This window comes from Bison bison, unplaced genomic scaffold, assembly GCF_000754665.1.
Source record: "Bison bison bison isolate TAMUID 2011002044 unplaced genomic scaffold, Bison_UMD1.0 scf7180017864080, whole genome shotgun sequence".
NCBI classification, from domain to species: Eukaryota; Metazoa; Chordata; class Mammalia; order Artiodactyla; family Bovidae; genus Bison; species Bison bison.
Window position 1 is genome coordinate 182,146 of NW_011494652.1, and position 1,439 is coordinate 183,584.

General features: G+C 68.0%; 1 protein-coding gene across 1 annotated transcript in view; it reads left to right on the forward strand.

Annotated features, from left to right (window-relative positions):
- Nucleotides 1–1,439, forward strand: part of DUSP8 (dual specificity phosphatase 8) — a 17,330-nt gene that overhangs the window by 6,592 nt on the left and 9,299 nt on the right. The window contains 5 exon segments of the mRNA XM_010837801.1: nucleotides 345–521; nucleotides 651–774; nucleotides 992–1,149; nucleotides 1,152–1,239; nucleotides 1,241–1,431. Of these exon segments, the coding sequence (XP_010836103.1) occupies nucleotides 345–521; nucleotides 651–774; nucleotides 992–1,149; nucleotides 1,152–1,239; nucleotides 1,241–1,431 (738 nt within the window).

Consider the following 1,439-nt stretch of genomic DNA (forward strand, 5'->3'; position numbering starts at 1 on the left):
AAAGAGGCGGCTCCCTGCCCCTTTGGCTCTGCAGCCTACGTGCCAGCCTGCTGATGTCACTGGGCCCCTGGCCAGCCCTGAAAGAACCCCGTGTTTTAAAAATGGTGACGCGGAAAGGGGTAAAGCCACCGCCCAGGCAGCTCAGCCTTAAAATTCCTGGGAGCGGGAAGCAGGCTGTGGGCGGGTCTTGCAGGAGCGGCCCCCCACCCTCCACCTATCGAGGGGCTTGTAGGCTCTGCCGGGGGGAGCGGGGGGGGGGGGGTGGTGGTGCTCCAGGAACCAGATTCCAAGGCCCCGCCTCCAGGGCATCCCAGTTTTCAGTTGGCTGCACCCGCTTCCACCCTGTTCCCTACCCTCCCAGGATCTGATGACCCAAAACGGAATAAGCTACGTCCTCAACGCCAGCAACTCCTGCCCCAAGCCCGACTTCATCTGCGAGAGCCGTTTCCTGCGCATTCCCATCAATGACAACTACTGTGAAAAGCTGCTGCCCTGGCTGGACAAGTCCATCGAGTTCATCGGTGAGGTGGCCGGCACCCTCTCACCCAGGCCCTGGGAGGGCTGGAAGGCAGGGGCGGGAGAGGGCGGGAGAAACCTGAGGGAAGGGAAGGGCTGTGCGGCCCCAGCACTCACGTGACCCCTGCCCCCAGATAAAGCCAAGTTGTCCAGCTGCCAAGTCATCGTCCACTGTCTGGCCGGCATCTCCCGCTCTGCCACCATCGCCATCGCCTACATCATGAAGACCATGGGGATGTCCTCGGACGACGCCTACAGGTAGCGCCGCCCCCTCCACCCGCTCGCCCCGCCCCCTCCACCTGCTCGTCCGCGGAGCCACCGTTCTGGGCCGGGGAGGAGGCCTGAGCCCAGCCCTGGCCCACTGGGGTCTGCCCAGCAGCTAGGTGCCCCCGAGTGGGCACTGGGGGCTGGGGCGAGCCTGGGGAGCTGCCTGGCCCGGCCGGAGCCCTGCCCGCATCCCGCGGCTCTCCCCCAGGTTCGTGAAGGACCGGCGCCCGTCCATCTCGCCCAACTTCAATTTCCTGGGCCAGCTGCTGGAGTACGAGCGCAGCCTGAAGCTGCTGGCCGCCCTGCAAGGCGACGGGGCGTCCCACCCCGGGACCCCGGAGCCCCTGCCGGGCCCTGCCGCCCACTGCCGCCGCCGCCGCCACCACCTACCTCAGAGAGTGCTGCGAACGCCGCCTCCAGGGAGCTGCACAGACAGGGGGTGCGGAGGCCCCCGGCCCGCACCTGCCACCAGCGCGCTGCAGCAGGGCCTCTGCTGCCTGCACCTCTCCTCCGACCGCCTCCAGGACACCAACCGCCTCAAGCGCTCCTTCTCGCTGGACATAAAATCGGCCTACACCCCGAGCCGGCGGCCTGACGACCCCGGGCCCCCGGACCCCGGGGAGGCCCCCAAGCTCTGCAAACTGGACAGCCCGTCC